The sequence below is a fragment of the Panthera onca genome, chromosome D3 (genome assembly GCF_046562875.1).
Source record: "Panthera onca isolate mPanOnc1 chromosome D3, mPanOnc1 haplotype 2, whole genome shotgun sequence".
In the NCBI taxonomy this organism is placed as follows: Eukaryota; Metazoa; Chordata; class Mammalia; order Carnivora; family Felidae; genus Panthera; species Panthera onca.
Window position 1 is genome coordinate 32,362,466 of NC_138350.1, and position 20,861 is coordinate 32,383,326.

The following is a 20,861-nucleotide window of genomic DNA, read 5'->3' on the forward strand; positions in this document are numbered from 1 at the left end:
AGGCTCACGCAGGAACTCACCCTTTGGGGCCGGCAACCCCTCATGCGGGTGGGATGACAGCAGGTGAAGCTGGGCTGATATACTTGGGGGCTAACCATCTCACAACAAGGGGTCTCTGGCAGATGCTAGTAGGAGTGGGGGCAGAATTTCTCTGATCCAGGAGCCTCTGATGTGTTTTATTTTTTATTTTATTTTTTTAAAATGTTTATTTACCTTTGAGATAGAGAGACAGAGACACAGAGTGTGAGTGGGGGAGGGGCAGAGAGAGAGGGAGGCACAGGATCCGAAGCAGGCTCCAGGCTCTGAGCTGATAGCACAGAGCCCGACGTCAGCCTCCAACTCATGGACTGCAGGATCATGACCCGAGCCGAAGTCGGACACTTAACTGACTGAACCACCCAGGTGCCCCGATGTGTTTTAAACTTACAGGTGAAAGAGGTGGAATTAGGAAGGACAATCCTGGAAGTGTGCACAATGTATGGATCCTAGAGAAGGAAATGGTCATGTGCTATCAAAGGCCATTTTCCTAATGGTGTAACAGGGTGAACAGATCATGTTGCTTTATCTACTTGATAGTCTATTAACAGGGAATTCTTGGGATTCATTAAGATGGTTTTAACAAACACATTTGGGATTTGTAAGAACGTGGTATCATTTAACTCTTTTATTTCTCTGTCTGAACTCTGTAGGATGGATTTCAGAGAGTGGATTTTCTGTGCCCTAATTTCTTTCATTTAACGCCCAGGCCCATCATAATATTGTCTTCTGTGCAACAACTTCTCATGCCATCAGAAGATATCTGTGCATCAGATTTGGTTAATTCAGAAACAGCCTTTGTGGATTTTAGGCAAATGCCTTCTCTTGCCCTTCTTCATTGCTCTCTATTTTTTTAAGTTTATTTTTACTTATTTGGAGAGAGAACTAGATGGCGAGGGGGGCAGGGGGAGACAGAGAGGGAGACAGGATCCCAAGCAGGCTCTGTGCTGTCAGCACAGAGCCCGATGCGGGGCTCGAACTCCCAAACTGTGAGATCATGACCTGAGCTACAATCAAGAGTCAGATGCTCGCGAACCACCCAGGCGTCCCTTCATTGCTGTTTTAATACTCTGACCCTCAAATTCTGTCTGACTTGGCAGGTTTACTTCTGCAGTTAAAATGCTGAAACTTCTTTTTCCTCAGTGAACACGCATATTAGGCTAGATTTTAGTTCTAATTAATGTGGAGACTGTTAGTTAACAGTGGGGTATATGTCACTCTCTTCTATACATCTCTCACAGGGAGAGCAGTTTATGTTTTTGTTCCCATCTGGCAGTGATCACAGATCCATTCCAGATGGTTTGTATAAAATGGAGAAAGGTCTAGTTTAGACTGGGGAGCTCAAATAAGGTGCATCCCTAGTGACCTTCTCGTGAATATTTCAGGTAGTATGATGTTATTATTTAACTTTTTAAAAAATTAGAGGCAGTAGTTCCCTGACTTAATTTTCATAGGGCAAAGACTCTTTCGAATTGTCACTCAAAACTAGTCCAGGCAGATCAGAAACATGCAGAAATTATCTGCTGAACAAACTGAAAGAGAGCTAACCTCTCCACCGTATGCATCATAGATTTGTTGGCGGAATGATGCCTCTCCCCTTTCCAAATGAGAAAACAGAACTGCAGTCCAATGTTGAAACACTGTGTCTTGTCACAAAACACCCAATAATCAACAAGGTGAACTCTACCACGCTTTTTATTACATTTGGGAAGCTGAGGGGTTCCTGGGCGGCTCAGTCGGTTAAGCGTCCGACTTCGGCTCAGGTCATGATCTCACGGTTCATGAGCGTGAGCCCTGTGTCGGGCTCTGTGCTGACGGCTCAGAGCCTGGGAGCCTGCTTCGGATTCTGTGTCTCCCTCTCCCTGCCCCTCCCCTGCTCATGCTCTCTTTCTCTCTCAAGGAATAAACATGAAAAAAATTAAAAAAAAAAAGTTGGGAAGCCGGATTTACTCCTTGGTAAACTGGAATCTTCTTGCTTTCCTCACACACAGTTTATGGAGCTAGATTTCTGCAGGTTCTGCAGAACAGTAGCCTGCTCTCACACACTTCCACCAAAGACTACATGAAAATAAGTAACCTTTCTGACATGAACAAGCCAATCAGGAATTCAGCCAGGAGCCTCTTTCTGCCCTGCTATCTTTCCCACCTCTCAGGGCAACTGCCCTTTGATTTTTCCATATGTCAAAGGGTATGCGCCCTCTTAGAGCCTTGGTGTTCTAAGGTAGTGGGAATTACGCTTAAAACAAAATGGTGGACAGTTGGAAATGGGAAATGTTGACCCACTGGGGTTCTGCTTGGCCTGAAGATACAACAAACATTCACTTGCCTCTTTCACAGAGACCCAGATGATGTACGATGAAACAATTTTGATGATGTGCAACTCCAAAATCCACCACATGAACACCTGCAGTTTGTGAAAATACTCCAGGAATTTTAAGAAGAGCACAGTGAGGCGGTCAATCACCAGATGCCATTTGTTTCTTAAATCTGCAAAATAGTTAAATTCACCCAAGAGCGTAAAAAAATGTGGGTGGCTTTTTTGTTTGCATTATTATTTAAAGCATATCTTATGCAGACTGGAACAAGAAACTGCAAAATAACAGTAGTGGATGAATTCTAAGAATATCAAAATCTGGAGGAAGGGCGGTCTAAGAATCCCACATCATGATGATGTAGACACCATACGCTGAGACTCGGAGGGACGAGGATTTTTATCCACCTGTTAATTAAGTTAGTGTGAAGAGGAATTTTGACCTTATTTACTTCTAAGGCTGAGAGATAAAATTCCCTAGTTTCTTGGGAATATTCAGTAACCGAGCTTCCTCTAAATGACATCTTCCTTGCCAAAACCAGGCTTCCATAAGTTCCAGTCTTGTCCACCCCCACCTCCCCCCCAACCCGGGGCTTAAAGAGGGCCTGGCTGAAGCTCACCAGTGGCTCTGGGGGAGCGAGCCTCCTCAAAATTGGGAATGAACACCAAGGGTCCGAATGACCTGGTCCCAGTTCATGAAATGTGGTCAGATGAATTCTAATCAAAATTTTTAAGCAAATTAGTCATTTCCCTCTTTCCACCTTGTGCCAGGTAGTAATATTTTGCAGACTGGGGTCATGTTTTTGTCTAGAAGGGCTGTCTTGGTTCATCTAAATGGAGGTCAGGACAGAAGCATTTTGTCGTATCAGCACGTCACCACACGTGTAGACAAAAGCTCACGAGCCTAGGCAGATAAAGACCTGAGCGTGTCTAAGTAGCTTCTTCATGTGGCTGGGGTGGTTGTAACAGTCCTTGTACTTGGTCCGAAAAGTTTAAGTGAAGTTTCAGTCGTCGTCGTGAAAAATGGCTATTTACAAAGTGACTCAGATAAGAGTCGATACAAAGATTTCAGTCATAACTGAGCATACTTTAGAGGTGTGGACGGCAGGTGTGTGGGGGGATGCCAGAAAAATGAAATCCAATCTTTAGTGAGATCCTATTAGTAACGCTCAAAACCTTCATGAAGTAGGACAGCAAATCTTAGTCCTGGGTCCTTGGTCCCACCGAGCTCGGTGCTCCTTCACCCTGAGGAACAGCCAGTGCTTAGATATGGAAAGGGCAGTTCTGGGCATCTCTCGGGGTCTTCTGAGATGAGGGAGTAAAGGGACCAGGTTTTGGGGAGTGTGCCTTTGGGAGGGATCTTCTGCCTTGTGCTTTTTCATTTTCTAAGCCCGTAAAACACAGAACACCAGCAAAGTCAAGTGCAGCACATCACTGTCATGCCCCAGGCCACCACCCCAAAGGCTATGCAATCTTTCCTCCCATAGTGTCTGGGAGCTGCTAAACAGAGTAAAGCGCCTCGTGTTCTCTGTTCGCTGTCAGATAAGGCGTCCTGATCACCACGGCGGTCCAGATCTCCGTCATGCCCTGTTAAACATTATTTCAAGTCTACGAAGAGAAACAGGAAAAAAGAGCCTAAAGAAGAAGGAGGGAGAAAACCTAAAATAACAACAACAAGAAAAACACCTCTAGGAGTTGGCTTCAAATGATAATCATCCTGTTGCTTATGTGTTCCACTGGTTCCCAGGTCCTGAAACATTAGGGCTGAATTACAAATATGTTCTCAATGACCAGTTCCCTGGAGAAGTCCCAGCCTGGCTTTTTTGAGAATGCATTTGAAAAGGCCCTGTCTAGAACTTTCTGAAATTCTACACAGCTGCCTGCCTCTGCTGCCAGTAGGAAATGTCCTGCCCAGGTTTTCTACTGAATAGAGGTTAGAGCCACACCCCTCTGGTTCTGGCCAGGATCAGCTCTGGCAGATCAGTAGTTGATAACCAGTCATCTGCTCTCTTCTTCTAAATCAGAACCACACAGAAATGATGGGAGCAACTAGAACTGGAATGTTGTAACAATTGCAAAAAAGACCCCACCCCAATTTTTATTTCAGACTGTTTCAAATATATATCCATCGGGCACATGTCAGTTTCATTCACTGAGTCAGTCAGCCAGGATTTTCTGAGCAGCTACTGGTAGTGGGTGGGTTACCTGATGTCTCTTCCTCCTCCTCGTCCTCCCCTTCCTCCTCTTCTTCGCTGTCTTTCCCAAGCTCAGCCTTTTCAGGGCATCCCTCTGGTTTGTCCTCCCCGGACTCAGCCAGCTTCTTCAAGTCCGGCTTCTCCAGGCTGGCGGTCAGATTCATCATGGCAAGGTCTGGAAGGCTTCCTTCAGGGTGGGCCAGTCTGTTGGCAGAGAGCAGCCGAGTCAGGAGAGGAAAGAACGCCAGGGGAGATTTGAGTGAGGGGCAAGTAAAAGGAGGATAAACAAAAATGAAAATCAGTGCACGTACACAGGCCTTGCAATGTGGGGTGGTTAGCGTCTGGTCGCTTTTTTTTTTTTTTTTTAAGCTCTTTCTAAAAACAGACTGTAAACTCAGCTAGGTCTTGTTAGCTTTTCCAGTTCAGGTTCTAGTGATTAGTCAGTAATGAGAGCTATCGACACCTAAACTTGACATTTTTCCCGGAGGAGAAAATGGTCAGAGTTTAGGATGTAGAAGCATGAAATGGCATCATGTAGAGCAAGCATTTCATGGCTTCACGGGGGACTTACTCATTTTGGTGGATTGGTAATTTTTTCTTGATGCTGCTCAAAGTAATTGAAATAGAAAGGAAAAAAAAAGGAGATGAGAACAGAAGAATTATAAGGAATGTCAGAGATCACACATCATGCTACATATCATCCACTATCGCATTCCTGTATGCCGGTTGCAGTAAGTCCTAATGCCAAGTGCATTCCAGGATGGCGTCAATAGCGTGCTTGGGCTATGAACCCTAGGCTTGGCGACTTGAGTTGAGAGTGGACAGGACTGCAGGTTATAAAGGGGAGAACGTATAGACTACAGAGGCAAATCATGTCATGCTTTTTTTTGGTAACGTAGCAAACCATCCCACAAGAATCCAGTCACTTCACGCTTTTAATAGGCTTTTTAAAAAACCATTCTTAAATGATACGTAATCGTAGTCAACCTTTGCATAGACTCATCTCATTCTGCCATCATCTAAAGCACATGTAGTGGAAGCGAAATGCTTTCAGGAGCAAGAAGTCTGCATCACATCCCAGTCCGTGGGCACGGGTATCAGCTGCAGGACACGCAGTCATAAAGACACGGTGTGTGACAGCCCAAGTGAGGCACCGGGAGGCAGTTTCACTGAGCCCGGACAGCAGCCAGAGCATTACAACTTATTTCATACTGGACAATAATGAGTACGATCTTCCTCCTAAATCGTTAAAGATTGTTATCTTTGGGCTCATCGCCAGTTTGAAGGAATATTTGTGGGCAATAAATTAGATATTAGGAAAAAGTCTACTGGAAATACCAAAAGTCTTCCCCATTTGTAAAAATTCATGTATACCTTTCAGCTTGGGTGTAATGGGATAGACAATTAATAATGTTATTTTATTTGTATAACTGTGGACTCGGAGTATATTATTTAACCTTTCTGGAATTCACTTTATGTTCTATAAAGTGAGAAAGTTTGGCTAGAGAAAAAATCTAAGCTTACTTGCAACTCATTGGTTTTATATGTGAAACACACCTGCGATGTTGGGTAACTGGTGACGAATCTGCATTGCCCTTAGACTTTCAGAGCGGTTATCGTTCAAAAGTAATTCCTCTTAACAGGGTGTCAAGCAGGTAAACTATAGAAACACTGTTAATCGAATGAATACACAACATCCCGGGGATGGTTCAACATTGGTGGAAGGGCTTACACTGACTTACTACTTTCTTATTTTCCAAAGCTAGGCAATTCACCCTCCTGTCTCTGAGAACGTCTTCCACTCTTGAAACTCTGGTACCATATTTTGTACACCAGCACTGCATGTCACATCTCATGGGGCACACGTGCTATTCCTGCTTTGTCAGGACTCTGCGTATGAAATGGTATCCAACGTAAAAGCAACCGGGTGTCACACAACCGTCGATATTTATGTGTTCTCGTCAGCATTGCCAGGTGATGCATCTTATAAGTGAGAAGATACTTCTCATGATGACATTTGGTGGAAGTATGACCGTGTCAGAGTGCATTTCTAACATCTACGTCAACACTGCCATGACTTGATACTGACATGAAATACAACTTGTCAAGAATTAGAGCTAGTTTATGGAATGAAACTTACAGACCTGAGGCTGTTGCTTCTGCCTACATAACAAAACGTCCTGAGCAACAAGGACCCCAAAGTGTCGTGGTACGAAAGGCGGGGCAGATTGAGGGGAGATTAGCTAAGGAAGGAATCAAAGAAAAACACTAGAGTAAGCCTGGTGTGAGTATGTCCCAAAGATTGACTTCTCGAAACCCGTTAACAGTTTACAAGAGATCTGGGACTAGATAATGCTGGGGAGAGAAGAGAATCAGATATGAGTGTCTAAACCAAATATCTGCACATTTCTGTCTGACATAATCCTTATGAGGAAACAGGGCACCCGGCTGCCTGCAGGAGCAGACTAACCTCAGGAGCTGGTAAATGGCAAAGGAAAAAGGGGAGACTTCTATCAGGCTGTCATTGACTAGAGTCTAGGAGTCTGTTAACTGAAAAATTGCATGAGAAAATCTACGTGCATAAAATGTGTACGGGCAAAAATGTTTTTAATGCCTGATTGGAGTTTATGACTTTTTTTGCATTTTTTTATTTTTTATTTTTTCATTTATTATTATTTTTTATTTTATTTTTTTAAATATAATTTATTGTCAAATTGGTTTCCATTCAACACTCAGTGCTCAGCCCAACAAGTGCCCAAAGGACAGCTGTGTAAAGCCTTTCATTTTCTCTTCCATTTTTTCATAGCAGTTTTTTTGAAGGCAATACAGAAGAATGTTAAAGCATGTTCATTAGAATCAGAAAGACTTGGATTCAGGCCTCAACTAGAGAACTTACTAGCCAGGTGACTTGGCAAAACTCCCCACCCTGTCTCCTAAATCTCAGTTTGCTGATCTATAAAATGGAGTAACAGCACCTACTTCACAGGATGCCATGCGATTTCTGTTAAGCTCTTAACAGCGTTTAGCACACAGGGAGTATTTTTAAAGTAAGGAACCACCTGCTAACGATAGATTTTCATACACTGCTTTGCTAATCTCCATCATGAAGAGGAATTAGAAACATGCCTTTGTAAGGGACACCAGACACTGGGGCAGGTGCTCAACTTGGACCATAACTCTGTCATCAGCACATTCTTGAACATAACTTGTGTATTAAAATGGCCACTTGGAAGAAAAAGAGCAAACGTTTCTTCCTTGGGAGTCTGTCTACACCCCTCTCAATCTTCTGCACCCTCTGCTGTCTGCCATCCTCTCCCACCACATGTGCTGAGGGGGGGCTCCTGTGGAGGTAGGGCCATCTGCACAATGTGGAGTTCATGGGCAGAACTAGCCCCCGGTCTGCCATCCTGAACAGCTTGACTGATTCTCCAGGAAAGCCTGTGTACCTCAACCTAGATATTTCCACCCCCCGCCCCCCCCAGTAAATTTTAAAAAGGGATCCTGGTTTTCCAAAAATTAAATTAGTAACCACGCTCCCTGAAACTTCTGGCAAAGAAACTTCCAATACTGGTATTACTGTATTGATCCTCATGGGCAAATTATCTAATCATCACTTGAGGAGACTTATAAATAGGGTGATGAACTGGATTCTCAGAGAACCCCCTCTCGTACTTCCTCAAATCCCACCTTTTTGCATGCCTGGCCTCTCCCCACCAAGGAGTTCATTTTATTTTCTTTGCATTGTCTTTATCTACACCTATAACTTCCGTACCTTGCTTTTATGATTATCCAGGCAGGCTCTGAGCTGTAATCCTCTCACTGACTGGCCATATCTCTTTCTGCATTCTAATAAAGCAGGTGATGTTCTTCTCTTTGTGTCTTTACTCACTCTTTCTTTCGTGCACCCACAGCTCTTTATATGGTCCATAATATGTGCATCTCTGCAATTGTATCTACATACTTTTATTCTAATTATGGCTCTGGGGATTCTTCCTGTAAAGGGCAGAAACCCAGTCTTAAGTCTACTGGGCTCGCTTGCAAAATGTGATTGACTGAATGTCTGGTGAATGGATTCTATGTACTGCATGGCATTCTTATTTGAAACAGAAGAAACAAATTATGATACACGGACAGCTGAAGAGGCTTAATTCTATACTAGGAACTGACTGTGACTCAATATATTAAGCCACATATTAAAGAAAATGGAGCCTACCACGGTAAAATCTCTTTAGTCTAAATTCCATTTATTTATAACTATTCTAATTCGGAATATGTGGTAATGTAAACTGCACTCACCCCATTCATTAGACTATTAGAAAAAAGAGATATCTTGCAAATTTCTAGTGTTTATAAGTAATATTTAAAGAATATCTATACTGCTTGTTTTCTAGAATGTGTACTTTTAGAAGACTATAGACACAGATGAGCAATTTATTTGTAAGTTTAATATCACATATTGAATGTGTGTGGTAGTAATTCCTTCAAAAAATCTACTAGACATGGGGCACCTGGGTGGCTCAGTCGGTTAAGCATCCGACTTTGGCTCAGGTCATGATCTCGAGGTTACTGAGTTCAAGCCCCGCATCAGGCTCTGTGCTGACAGCTCAGAGCCTGGAGCCTACTTAGGATTCTGTGTCTCCCTCTCTCTCTGCCCGTCCCCCGCTCACACTCTGTCTCTCTCTGTCTCAAAAATAAATAAACATTAAAAAAAATCTACTAGACAGGATTGGGTATGATGACTCTAATATCTGCATATGTGACAGAAATGACCATTACTCCTGTCAAAACATTCCAATTTATTCTATTTACGAATTCAGTGGGAACTTCCCCACAATGATTCATATCATCAAAATTTTATCAGTCACCCACTGTCCCCAACACTCTTGCCTACACCTTTTTAGGTCATGTCTAAATGTTGATCAACCCAGAAGTTGAATGTAGGTATGTCTTTTCTTCCACCCAGAACTCACGTTTACAAACACATTATTCTCCCTGTGAAATAACACTGAGCATTAAGGAAGAAATTATGGGAGAAAGAAAGCTCACTTAATAAAAGAATTGACTTATTTCTTACTTTCAACAAGACTAGGCCCTATTCAAAATTAGGCTTTACACACAGCCTTTCGGAAGCATAGTGAGGGAAGAGTTTATTGGGGAATGTCTTCCCTGGGGCATAAATCTGGCCTTTCTTAATATGTTAGCATTCACACAAAAATGAAAGATTCCACTGGAAAGAAGACAGTGCTAACAGTGGAATTCTTTGAGTTTTTAATTCTTTCAGAGGACTTTGAATTCTGAGAATTCCTGAATGTATCCCCTGGCCTTGTGACTTAACAGGCATGGGCTTTCTCTCAAGAGAGAAGTCTGAGACAATCAGAACCATAACTTCTGTTAGCCTGGGCTATTGGAACCCATCAAACCAACTCCTGCCTCCTTAGGTATCCAAGCCATCCCCTCACATAGCAGATGGTAAATACTTTATGGGAAGACACAGTGAAAAACAGAGAAAAAGATATAGAGGGACAGGGTAAGAAGGAGAAAGGGAGAGGGATGGAGGGCAGGGCCAGGAGTGGAGAGGAGGGAGGCCGAAAGGGAAGGGATAGAGGGGGAGGGATGGGATGGGGGAGAGAGAGAGAGAGAGAGAGAGAGAGAGAGAGAGAGGTTGAGAGAAAAGTTCCTTATGTTTTAGAGATGAAATTTCAATAGTTGCTCAAGATCTCCAGCTAGAGTTTTTAGCTAAAAACCTGAGGTTGATTTTTCTCCCTCAGGCTGTCAACAAAACCGCCCCCCAAAGGAACCAGTCACTCCTCACCCCTCCTTCTTCAGTGATTTGCAGAGCGATGCATTAATTTTTCACACTTCCTCCTAGAAGTTTTGCCTCCCAGGGCTTGCTACTCGGTTGTCAGCTTTAGGATTTTATTTAAGAGAATAGTGAGTGAAGTAGAAAACCAACAGATCTTACTTATAAAACCAACAGATCTTTCGAAAAAGAGTTATTTTGTTGATTGGGTTTGTTGCAAAACACACGTTTCTATGACCTGACTGGCTTTATTACTAACGACATAAAGTTATAGGAGGGGATATTTTAATTCACCTATTTAATAAAGGACAGCTGTAGTAAATTCACTCCCTAAGGATCTTTTTCTCTGTGTTCTTAGGGAAGTTGAGGATAATTCTGCAAACAACACTTATCAAAGCTTATTGTTTATTATGTGTAGTCATTTGCATGTTTTATCTCCCCAGCTGAGTTATAGGGCTATAAGGTAAGGGCCACGCCTCAGTGCCCAGCTCTGCATCCATTGTGAACTCTAGTGATGGCAACTATCTTTCTTCAGTATGCTGATCTATTGAGGTCTTAATTTTCTTATAACCATATGTTGTTGTGACTATTTTCACTTCATTCACGACATATGTACAGATGGAAGGTCAACTAACGGGCAAGGCCCTGAGGCAGATGATACGTTGACACAGTGGTGAATTATACAGAGACTCTAGGCCCGAGGGGCTGATGCCTCTGGCAGGGGAGATAAGACAGGCAGGCAGGTTGGAGGGGCTGGAAGGCAAGTATCAGGAGGCAGCAACCATAAAGTGCTATGGATATTCAGAGGGAGGGCAGATTACTTTTAGCGGGGAAGTTGGCATTGGTGGGCATGTTCGTGGAGGAGCGAGATAAGCTCTCACGCGAGCCCTGAACTAATTCGCCAAAGAATGAAATCGATGGGGCGTACGTTTGAACCAAGACCCAAGGCCGAGCACCAGCTGAAGACCCTTGGCAACCTCCGAATCCACTTGTAGCACCATTCGGAATAGTCACCAAATGGTTGTGTTGGCAAAATACATCCATGAGCATACCTGAAGACCACTGTGCACTATCTGACGACATCATTTTCCATTTACAACATAGTAAAGTGTTTAACACACTAAGCGACCATTAAAAAAAAAAAAAAACAACAAGAGAGAAAACATGGAAGTACCCACCTATTTATTATTAGATATACGCGCCCATTGACTTTGGCATGGCTACGAGGTGAAAGATGGAGCACGAGGTAGCATGCGGTGGCGACGGGGAGACAGGTAGGAGAGAGAAAGAGCAGACTGTTAGAGAGGAAAGAAGTAGACCGTCTTGCAAGCTTTATGTCATCACGGACACTTTCATGCACGAAGACAAGTCAGGGCAGAAAGATTCAGGAGCAACGTGAAATTAGATGTATTCAGGAAAAATGCTGGAAGGTGGCAAGGTCCGGTCCGTTCTTCTCATTCCTCCCCATCTCACACACTTCGCTAAAAATCTGTAACCTTTCAATTCTCGGAGCAAATTTATCAAAGAAAATACAATCTAATAGATTAATTCTTGCTCCTTCCCCCAGATTAAAAAGAAATGAAATCCTACTAAGTAACTAAGTGATCCTAACTAAGTAATATTGTTTTCTATGTTTTCTAAGACTGAAGGTAGAAAAAAGCCATTTTGTTTCCATATGCATTAGAATACTTTCTTTTTTTAAAAAAAAACATTTATTTATTTTTGAGACAGAGAGAGACAGAACATGAACAGGGGAGGGTCAGAGAGAGAGGGAGACACAGAATCTAAAACAGACTCCAGGCTCTGAGCTGTCAGCACAGAGCCCGACGCGGGGCTCTAACTCACGGACCTCGAGATCATGACCTGAGCTGAGGTCGGACGCTTAACCGACTGAGCCACCCAGGCGCCCCTAGAATACTTTCTAAAACGGAGCATGGAGGAATTGCAGGGATGGATATTAAATACCTAATGGATATCTAGTACCTTAGTATTAAGTATATATATTATAATAATTACGTTGTGATTATGCTCTGATATTATATATTTTATCAATAGGTAAGTGGAATAATATTCCTGAGAACACCTGCTTAGAAATAAATATAGTTTTTTCTATTATTATGTATATCACAAAACTTTTTCGTAATACTAACTTGATAATTCCGTAAGGCTAACCACAATAGATTCTGCTTCAGTCACACGTGACAATTGCCTGTATGACCTATTTATGCACAAAAACACAGCTCGCACAAGTAGTGAACCAAATAGGAAAAGAACAGTTGGATATTTACAGAAACAACAGCAGTAGAATCAATGTAAGGAATATAATGGATTGATTATTCCCAATTCGTGGGCCATGGTGGGCGCAGAGAAGGCAAAGCGTGACTGTCCATCTTAACACTGTAAATATTTTTTTCTTCGTCAGTTTTATCCTAATATGGTCATTTATTAGGGCTCCAGAGACAAAAAAATACTCTGAGGTGAAAACTATTAGTAAAGAAAATACCAGAATGGAAACAAGTTGCCTAAAAAGATGGGATATGTATCCTAGGTTCAAAGTTAAAATTTGGGGACCTTTATATTAAACTCTTGCAGGAAATCCCAAAGCACTGAACTTGAGTTTGAACCAAACTTTGAGCTCTTTAAGGTCCTAGACAACTCTTTTTTTTTGAGGAACTAAAAGTGAAATCCCATGTTCCTAACCTCTTTAGATAGCTGGCCTTATATACTCTCATCACTGTTTATGTTTTCTTGGAAAATTAACTGTTCAAGGCATTTTTAGGGCTAAGCCATGGCCATGAGGATGGCAAGCAATGACCCCAAATGGCTACAGATCATTTAGATCTTCTTTCCTCTCTTGCCATGACATGGAGGGTGAGGGCAGTGAATGGAGCAGCCGTGGCAACGGGGAGAAAACATCTTCATGTGAAACTGTAGTCTTTCCCCAGAATCTACATAATTAAATAATGCTCTATATGCTTCCAGGAAACTCTGAGGAACAAATTCAGTTTTCATGTACCCTAGGTGATTCTTTGGCTGGTACAATTTTTGCTGAGCTGCATTGTCTTCTGCAAAACTGTGGCCCTGAAAGTCTCTATCTTCCTGGAAAATTGTCACCTATATCTTTGTTTGATTGTGTGACATTAGACTCAAAGGCTTATGATAACAATAAGAACAATGGCGGGGCGCCTGGGTGGCTCAGTTGGTTAAGCGTCTGACTTCGGCTCAGGTCATGATCTCATGGTTCATGAGTTCAAGCCCCACGTCGGGCTCTGTGTTGACAGCTCAGAGCCTGGAGCCTGCTTCAGATTCTGTGTTTCCCTCTCTCTCTCTGCCCCCCCCCCCCACCCCCCAGCTGTGTCTCTCTCTCTCTCTCAAAAATAAAATAAACATAAAAAAAAAGCTCCTATATCCTGGAGAAACTTTGAACAGAAAATAAATATTTGAGGGAAGAAAGGCATTTTGAAGAAAAAAAAAATTGAAAGGTATCATTAGCTTTCACCAATAATTACATTTCTTTTACAAACATACAAACATGCCGACTAAAAGGCTTTTCTCGATTATTGACTACGATTTTTCGAACAGATGGTGAGGGTTTAGGGTTTATAATTAAATAAAGCAGATTACCTTGCCAGAGTCAAGTACCAAATACTAATTTTAGCCCCACGTGTGCCAAGCAAAGTCAAAAAGGTCATCAAAAGTACTTTTTCTAATTGTTGGTAAATCTTACTTTCCTAGACCAGCACTATGTTTGCAAGCTTTTTAACCTTAGAGTGACTTCTTCTGCTAACAAATTTGCCTATAAACAATCTCTCCTAGGGGGCTCCCAAACTTCTAATAACTACCTTATTTTTCCTAACGTTTGATTATCACTGAAGGCAGCCACTGACCCCATTCGTACCCTCTTCCTGGCCGGGCGTTGGGAGGAGACAGGGTTTAGCTGAGTTCTTAGTGATGGTGGCAAGACAGGGTAGGAAATAACAGCTGCTTGCTATCTCTGCATTCCACTGGTTGCTCATCTGGAGCGCACTCAGAATGAGAACGACACGTGAACTCAGATTCAGCAAAACGCGACACGGAAAATAAATGTGCTAAATACATAGATAAAGATTATAAAATGGTTTTCATCACCAAATAAAAGAGTTTTGGAGTTATCTGCAACTCCAGCCCTTACTATAGCAGAAAACGGAACGCTCGGTATTTCATCAACTGTGCGTGATGAAATACTACTCTAACTTCTTTTGACGTACTCATTTTTTCCCTTAAAGAAGAGTTCAGAGGGAAGCCAAAAAGGCTAAATGGGATTGTCAGCTGGCGTCTACACTCCTTTCATACAGCCCTTTGCCCCCTTGGTTGCTTAACAAGTGTTTTTCCAGGAACTGAATGGTAAGGCTAAATCTGAAACAAAAGAGGAAAATCAGTGTGAACGTTCACTAGAAGAATGCTTGAAATTTCCCTGTGAGGGACCAGACTGAGAGATTTGCGATAAATCCATCACCGTTTCAACACACATGGGCAGGGAGAGAGATATCTCATCTGTTGCTTGTAAACACTTGATATTTATCGATGAGAAGACAACAGAGAGATGATCACAGCAATTACTGTCTTCACTTTATTCCCTTACTTGTTATTCTCATCACTAGATTGGAGATCCTATCCTTCTTAGCTGAGGTTCTTTATTTCCAAAGCGGAAGGGAAAATCCTGCGCCTCACCTTTTGGTATGCTCTCACTTCCTTACTGGTTGTCAGCCCACGCTCTGAATCAGCCAGATTTCGTAAATGTTCTCAAAACACATCACCAGCCCAGACACGAAATATCCACCGCCACCTCTGAAGTGTTTGCATCTGCGCAGCTATTTTGAACCCACTCACATGATGGTGAAGATCACTTCGCATTAACCAGTCACGAGTCACCACCAATTGTTACAGAAAGTGTCATCAAATACTCCACATTCCACCCCCCTCCCCCTCCAGATTGGTACTCATGGCAAGTTCAAGGCTGAAACTCTACATTAGTTCTTGGCCTCCTGCAGTCCCCCCCCGCCCCCCCACCCCAAGCTGAGGTGGGGAATCAAAGCCGCCCTGACCAGAGCAAGAGGCTCGTGCTTCCTGCTCGCGCTCACCTGTAGATGGCGCTGTCTTCCTTGCTGGGAATGGACTTTAGGTCCGTGAGCTCCAGGAATCGATCATGGAAATAGTGGAGGTGTAAAATGCACACCAACAGAAAGGAGGTTGGGATGAAGATGCGAGTGAATAGTTCTGCTACGGTGAACTGTTTTAAGCCGAGATCCTCGAGCCTGTAAAACAAAACGACACGAAAAGCAAGAACTTTTCTTAGGCAATGAGGGCACTTTTTTCCCCCCATCATAAATTACATCAGTCTTCACTGTCTCAGTTATACCATTCCTTGAATTCCCCTCTCTCTTCCATGCGTTCCACTTTGGTTTCTGCTTCCACCAATCCAACGGACCGGCTCTTACATCGGGCGGTAACAACCTCAGTATCGCCAATCCAGAGTGGCTGCTTCTCTTTGTTTAATTCAGCTTCCAATCCTTGAAACTGTCCTGGCCTTGGTGCTGCCACACTGTCCTGGTTTTCCTCTTCTGTCGCTGTCTCCTCCTTTATTGGACCTCCAGATGTGAAATAGCCCCAGGCCTCGGTGCTGAGTCTCTTCTCCCGCTTATGTTTCCCTTAGGTAATGTACAAGTCCTGGGGATTTACACACCATCTTAACACCAATGATTCAAATGCACATTCAGAGTTCCGGCTTCTCCTGTGGATTCTTGTGCCCACATGTCTACCAGAAGGATTTTTTTTCCCCCACAGTTATTTCATATTTAGTGTTTTCCAAACGGTATTCTTGATTTCCCAGTTTTGCTTGGCCACGCTGCTCTCCACCCCGGCCCCCCACTCGAGTCTTCCTGGTAATAACTGTCTACCTTGTGCCAAATTCTGAACTACCTCTTCTAGATGAAACCACCATCATTTCTCACAAGAACACTGCTGTTGCCGACTCACCTGCCTTGTGGTTTCTACGCTTGCCTTCTGACAGCATTGTTTTTTTTTTTCAGCCAGTCAAGGGTTACTTAAAGACTTAAAAATTTCCGCAAGAATAAAATGCCAACACCACTACCTACAGGCCATGCACATCCTGGGTGCCTGGCTCTATTCTCCACCTCTGCTTCCAGTCTCCCCCTTGCTCCTGGCAGGCGAGCCTTCCTCTGGTCCTTCATTTGTGCCGAATTCAGTCTTGCCTCAGGATCTTCACATTTGCTGCTGTCTTTGCCTGGGAAGCTTTTCCGCAACTCGGCTCCCAACTCACGCAGTTTTCTTAAGACAAGCCCTTTAGGTGGTTAAATGTCACCTTCTCAGGGAAGCCTGCCCTGATCACTCCATTTATAGTTCATATCCCCCACGGTTTACTACCTCAATCTGTTGTTGGTTTTCCTTCACACACTTGCCACAGTTAGCAATTAATTTATTTGCACATTAAGTAAGGCTTTTTTTGGTCTCCTCTACTAGAATATAAACTCCGTAGTGCTTATACTCCATCTGTCTCGCTTCCTGTGTGTGTCCCGAGGCAGAGTCAGTGTCTGGCACATGGGAGGCATTTGATAAATATTTGTTGAATAAATGTTCAAGATGTGTTAGCCTAGCTACATGGCGATCCGTTCCCTTTCAGCTTTTCGCTTAGCCACCTCAGTATATGCATTCAGCCCTCTGCCCAATTCTGGTAACTAATTTCAGAAGTTTATAGCAGCAAATTAGAAAAAGACAGGGTACATGTACAGATATATCACACATACATGAAAAATGATTTCATCATCATCACTCCATTAGCACTTACAGAAATTTCTTTTAAGTCTATTCATTTAATTTTAAGCCTATTCATTTAATTTTAGAGAGTGTGAGCAGGGGAGGGGTCGGGGGAGAGGGAGAGAGAGAGAGAGAGAGAGAGAGAGAGAGAGAGAGAGAGAGAGAATCCCAAGTAGGCTCCACACTATCAGCACAGAGCCCGACCAGGGACTCGAACCCACAAACCGTGAGATCGTGACCTGAGCTGAAATCAAGAGTTGGACACCTAACTGACTGAGCCACCCAGGCGCCCCTGAAATTTTTTTCTACGGCATCGAGTGCTCCTTAGAATCTTAGCACCTGCTACTTAAATGAGAAGAGGCTGATGCTTTATATTATGAGCCTGTGAACCAACTGAGCCGCAGAACTGAACTTCCCTTTGGAAAGCAGAAGGCATGCCTGGTTAAGTACTAAGCAGGTGTTTCAGATGAAATGGCCATTAGAAAAAGTTATGGCATTAAAACGGGGCTGAAAATTCACTTTTCAGTCAATATTCATTGAGTATGTACTATGGGTGTCAGGCTCAGGGGCTTGGCAGGGAGACCATAAAATGACCTGCTCTCTAGGAACTTACAGACCCTGACGACACCATGTTTTATTAAAACCTTCCACAAAAATGTTTGAACCACATGCATGCAAGTCTTCATCCTGTCTGTGGTTTCCACAGCTCATTTTACACCAAACTGCTTACTTTTCTTTTTTCAATCCTGTCATATTTTGCCACAGGCCTGGGAAGTTTTCAAACTGATATGTGTATATAAAGATAAGCACCAGCATAGTGTAAATAACCACAGACATCCAAAAATATTTTAGGATTCGCCTCCACCATTCGTAGTGCACCTGTGAATCAGATGTTGAAAAACAAAGAAGAAAAAAAGAATTCGTTATTAAAAAAAAGCAGCAACTTAAAAAAAATATATGTCATTTATTCCAGTATGACAGGTGGTGATATTTACAAATACTAAAAAATCAAATCTAATTCATTTTTTTTTTTTATTTTTGAACCTCTGTTCCTCATAGAGCTGGTTGGATCTGGATTAGAATCTCAGGACTACAGGACTTGCTACCTAGGTCCTTGGGGGAGTCGCCAGACCACACTGAGCTTCAGTTTCTTACTCCCTAAGTGCCTATTTGGAGTGCTGTTAAGAGGGAGAAATCAGAGTATTTATAAGGCTCTTGGCATGGTACCTAGTTTATAAAAGGCATTCAAGCATTAGTATGGAAGATGTTGCCATCATGGTAGTTATCACTGAGAGAAAATTGTGCCAATTTTGAAATTCTAAGTGGTACTATATGAGAAAAATGTGAAGCCAGTAAAGAGAGGTTTACCACCTCTTTAACAAAAGCCTGTGTATTTTCATCTGAGAACATCTACCCTGATTTTTTTTTTAAGTAGGCTTCATACTCACTGTGGAACCCAATGTGGGGCTTGAACTCACCACTCTGAGATCAAGATCTGAACTGAGATCAAGAGTCAGATGCTCAACCAACTGAGCCACCTAGGTGCCTACCTACCCTGAATTTCAAAGGTATTTCAAAATTTTTATCAATTTCGGTTGAGCAATTTTAATCTCTATCAGTGAATTCTTCTTGCTTATTTCAGTTGCTTTATTTGCTTGGCTGCCTGCAAGATTAGTGTACTGTTGCACGTGTTTTTCTTTTTTTTTCTTTTAGAGAGAGGGAGAGAGAGACACAGTGTGAGTGTGGGAGAGAGGAAGAGAGAGAGAATCTCAAGCAGGCTCCATGCTTGATGCGGGGCTCGATCTCACGCCCCTGGAATCACGGCCTGAGCTGAAACCAAGAGACAGACACTCAACCGACTCAGCCACCCAGATGGTCCTATGGCACCTGTTTTTATCACTGAGTTAAAATTTCTCTAGAAGTTAAGACTGAATTTGTGGAGAGGCTAATTATTTTAGTAGAATCTTTTATATATTCTAATTAATAAAATATTAAAATAGTTGATACAATATGCATATACGTTTACATACACAGTTTTCTGATTCTAAACTCTGAAGAATAAGTGAACTGAGAATCAACCAGTATTTTAGATTTTCCAGCCACTGTTCTTAAACTATCATTCAAAAATTAATTTAATTATACAGGCTTTTTTTTTTTTTATCAAGAATTTTTGAAAAACTCATGAATATTTTTTTTTACTTTTTAGGAACCCCAAATTTTAAAACAATGAACAAGCTGAAGATAGTCATTTCCCATTTTAGGCCTTCTTAATATGTAATGTTTGAATCACATTGATCACTTTATATAATGGGTTCACGGCATTATATTAATTTAGAATCTTGTCAAAGGAAGCTCACATATATTTCTGGGGCTGCCACAAGGATCGGAAAAATAGAAGACAATCATTTACCTACCTGATACAAGGCCACACAGAACAGAAACAGCACCATGTAGATGATTTTGTACATCACAATTTTACCCTCGAAGCTGACGAAGAAGAACATTCCTCCACACACGTAGATCCAATACTTGATGAACATGGCCACCACCAAATTGCCCAGCACTTTCATGATGTCCTGGTTGTCATCTTCTTCCATTTCTTCTTCTTCTTCCTTCCTTCTCTCTTGCTTTTCTTCCTTTGCTTCCTCTCCCTCCTTCTCCTCAGCCTCTCCTTCCATTTGTAGATCTTGCTCATCATCTTTAAAACAGAAGATTTTGCTGTTACATTTAGCTGGTTCCCTGCCCGGAGCCACACTCTGACTGGGTGTCATATGTGGGACTTAGAAGCACATGGTTTTATGTGTTATTCTATGATTTGAATGATTTCAGACTGTCCTAGTAAACAAGGCAGCATTTATGACTAATCATAATCAATTTTCATAGCCTTTGTGAAATATAATTTCAAAGAAATAAACCTGGTAATACTTTATGCTAATCTGTTTATAACACCTAATTTGATTTCTGACATCCAAGGACAGATTTAAGAACGGCAGAATCTAGGGGCACCTGAGTGGTTCAGTCGGTTGAGCATCTGACTTCGGCTTAGGTCATGATCTCACTCCAATTCGTGAGTTGGAGCCCTGGGCTGGGCTTTGTGCTGACAATGTCAAGACTGCTTCGGATTCTCTGTCTCCCTCTCTCTCTGCCCCACCCCACTTGGGCTCTCCTTTTCTCAAAAATAATTAAAAACAATAAATTAAAAAAAAGAACTGCAAGATCTAGAAAAGTGACTACAGTGGTCCCCCCTCCCCAACTCTGTTCCAGGGTTTCACTTTCCACCGTTTCAGTTACCTGAGGTCAACCACAGCCCAGAAGCAGATGATGCACTTCCTGAAGTATCATCAGCAGGACAATACTGGCCTAATGCCATGTCACATGCCTACGTCATTCACCTCTGTCTCATCACATTAGTATTGTATCATCTCACGACATCACCAAAAGGGTGAGTACAGCATAAGATGTTTTTTTTTTTTAATTTTTTTTTTTTTTTTTTTTTAGCGTTTATTCATTTTTGAGACGGAGAGAGACAGAGCATGAACAGGGGAGGGTCATAGAGAGAGAGGGAGGCACAGAATCTGAAACAGGCTCCAGGCTCCGAGCTGTCAGCACAGAGCCCGACGCGGGGCTCGAACTCACGAACCGTGAGATCATGACCTGAGCTGAAGTCGGACGCTTAACCGACCGAGCCACCCAGGCGCCCCACAGC

The 20,861-nt window shown here is 42.5% G+C and overlaps 1 protein-coding gene across 6 annotated transcripts in view; it reads right to left on the reverse strand.

The window, feature by feature from the left end:
- The window catches only part of LOC132665746 (piezo-type mechanosensitive ion channel component 2), a 476,941-nt gene that overhangs the window by 104,390 nt on the left and 351,690 nt on the right, over window positions 1–20,861 (reverse strand). For 4 of the 6 annotated variants that reach the window (XM_078435431.2, XM_078435426.2, XM_078435428.2 and 1 more), the window contains exons 15-21: window positions 19,570–19,853; window positions 17,886–18,034; window positions 15,463–15,636; window positions 11,521–11,562; window positions 5,114–5,146; window positions 4,553–4,746; window positions 2,363–2,523 (exon numbers count right to left, since the gene is read on the reverse strand). In XM_078435431.2, coding sequence (XP_078291557.1) covers window positions 2,363–2,523; window positions 4,553–4,746; window positions 5,114–5,146; window positions 11,521–11,562; window positions 15,463–15,636; window positions 17,886–18,034; window positions 19,570–19,853 — 1,037 coding nt within the window. The remainder of the gene's footprint in view (window positions 1–2,362; window positions 2,524–4,552; window positions 4,747–5,113; window positions 5,147–11,520; window positions 11,563–15,462; window positions 15,637–17,885; window positions 18,035–19,569; window positions 19,854–20,861) is intronic. The other 2 variants (XM_078435427.2, XM_078435429.2) reach the window with 1 other exon arrangement.